At 66.0% G+C, this 1,686-nt stretch overlaps 1 protein-coding gene across 1 annotated transcript in view; it reads left to right on the forward strand.

The window, feature by feature from the left end:
* Positions 1-227: 227 nt before the first annotated feature.
* Positions 228-1,686, forward strand: part of TBX1 (T-box transcription factor 1) — a 15,364-nt gene continuing 13,905 nt past the window's right edge. The window contains exon 1 of the mRNA XM_029921596.1: positions 228-1,136. Within this exon, the coding sequence (XP_029777456.1) occupies positions 953-1,136 (184 nt within the window). The 5' untranslated portion in view covers positions 228-952. The remainder of the gene's footprint in view (positions 1,137-1,686) is intronic.

The raw sequence follows: 1,686 nt of genomic DNA on the forward strand, positions 1-1,686 counted from the left end.
CAGAGCCTAACCAGGTGGGCAAGCTGAATGCAGGGTGGGTGGCAGGGGGCAGCATACAATCCGACCCGGCGGCCTGAACTCCTCCTCGGACATGTCCTCGGCTCCCTGGGCCAGTCCAGGCCCCGCCCCCGGCCCTCCCTGCGCCCGGCCGGTGCGCGGGGAGGTCGGCGGAGCGGGCACTGCCCACCCTCCGGATGTATAAGCGTCCTGGCCAGAGGCGGGCGGTGCGCGCGGGTGCGCGTGACGCTCGGGCTGCCGGGCTGCGCGGCCTGGGCGGCGTCCCTCTGCTTGGGGTCCCCAGCCACGACAGTGAGCCGACTGAAGGGGGTTGGGGGACATTTGCTGGGCTGGGTCCTGTTCCGCCGCGCCGAGGAACAGACGACGCCACAGTTTCTGGTGTTGTCCGCCTGTGGCCGGTGCCGGATCCCGAACTGCCCTCTCCTCACCCAGGTGCAGGGGCAGCCAGGGAGGAGGAGGCGGGAGGGGCCGAGAGCAGGGGCAAGGCCAAGCCAGGCGGCCTCACGGTGATCCATCGGTGCCCCACTGACACAGGCTGAGGCTGGGCGCTCCCGGTGTAGCTGCGTCCATTCGGGGGCTGTAGAAGCCGACGGTGGCTTCGGTGGCTTCGCTGGACAGAGGAAACCCCGCCTCGGTGGGAACAGCGGGATGTTCGAAGGGCGCTGGTCACGGAGGTCCCTGGGAGCAGAGGCCAGGGGCAGGGAGCTTGAAAAGCAGAAGGGCCCCACACTCCCAGGGCGCTCTACCCATCTGGGCCCCTCGGCTGCCACCGGCCCAGAGTGGGGGGCCGTGACGCCATAATCCCTTGGGCCCAGGGCTGGAGGCTGTGAGTGGCACCGCCGGCTCCCGCCCCCGGGTCCCGTGGGCTGGGCCGGCCTCGGTGCGGCTGGGTGCACGCAGTCAGAGGCGGCGCCGGCCAGGCCGCCGGGCGCCTATGGACGCGCGGAGCCCGCTGTCTCCCCGGGCCAGCGCGTTCAGCATCGCCTCTCTGGTTGCAGCAGAGGCCGTAGAGCGCACAGCTCGCCTGGGGCCCCGGTCCTCCGACCAGGCAAAGCTTCGCCGGCTGCTGGGATCCCCCGCCGGGATGCACTTCAGCACCGTCACCAGGGATATGGAAGGTGAGCCTCCCCGCTGTGTCCACAGGGACCCGCCGGCCAGACCCCCTGCCACAGATGCCATGGGGCCCTAGCAAAGAGTGTTGGCAAGACCCTGGTACAGAGTGGGTGGAGGGAGCTCTGGCGGGGTGGGCTCCAGGCTTCCAGTGACTCCGGAGCAGAGAGGAAGGGCAGGCATTCTGCCCAAAGCCTGTGCACCCTCCAGCCTGGGAACCCAGCTGCAGAGACCCACAAGGAGCTAGACACAGGCCCAGAATAGGACTAGTGGAAACCAGAAAGGACAAGATTGAGAAGGACCAGAGAAAGGGGGCAGAGGTGGCCGCAAGGTGGGAGAGGTGGAGGGAAGTTGGCAGAAAAGGAGAGTGCCACAGAGTCTGGGAACCCAGGAAAACGAGACAGAGAAAGGGGTGAGCGCAGCCGGGAGGAAAAGAAATTGCGAAGAGAGAAAACACAAAAACCGGAAAGGAAGGTAGGAAAAGTGAGAAATATGAAAAAGAAACAAAGAGAGTGAGAACGAAAAAGAAGAAAGTGAAGGGAAATTTAAGACAAAAAA

This window comes from Suricata suricatta, chromosome 14 (genome assembly GCF_006229205.1).
Source record: "Suricata suricatta isolate VVHF042 chromosome 14, meerkat_22Aug2017_6uvM2_HiC, whole genome shotgun sequence".
Taxonomy (NCBI): Eukaryota; Metazoa; Chordata; class Mammalia; order Carnivora; family Herpestidae; genus Suricata; species Suricata suricatta.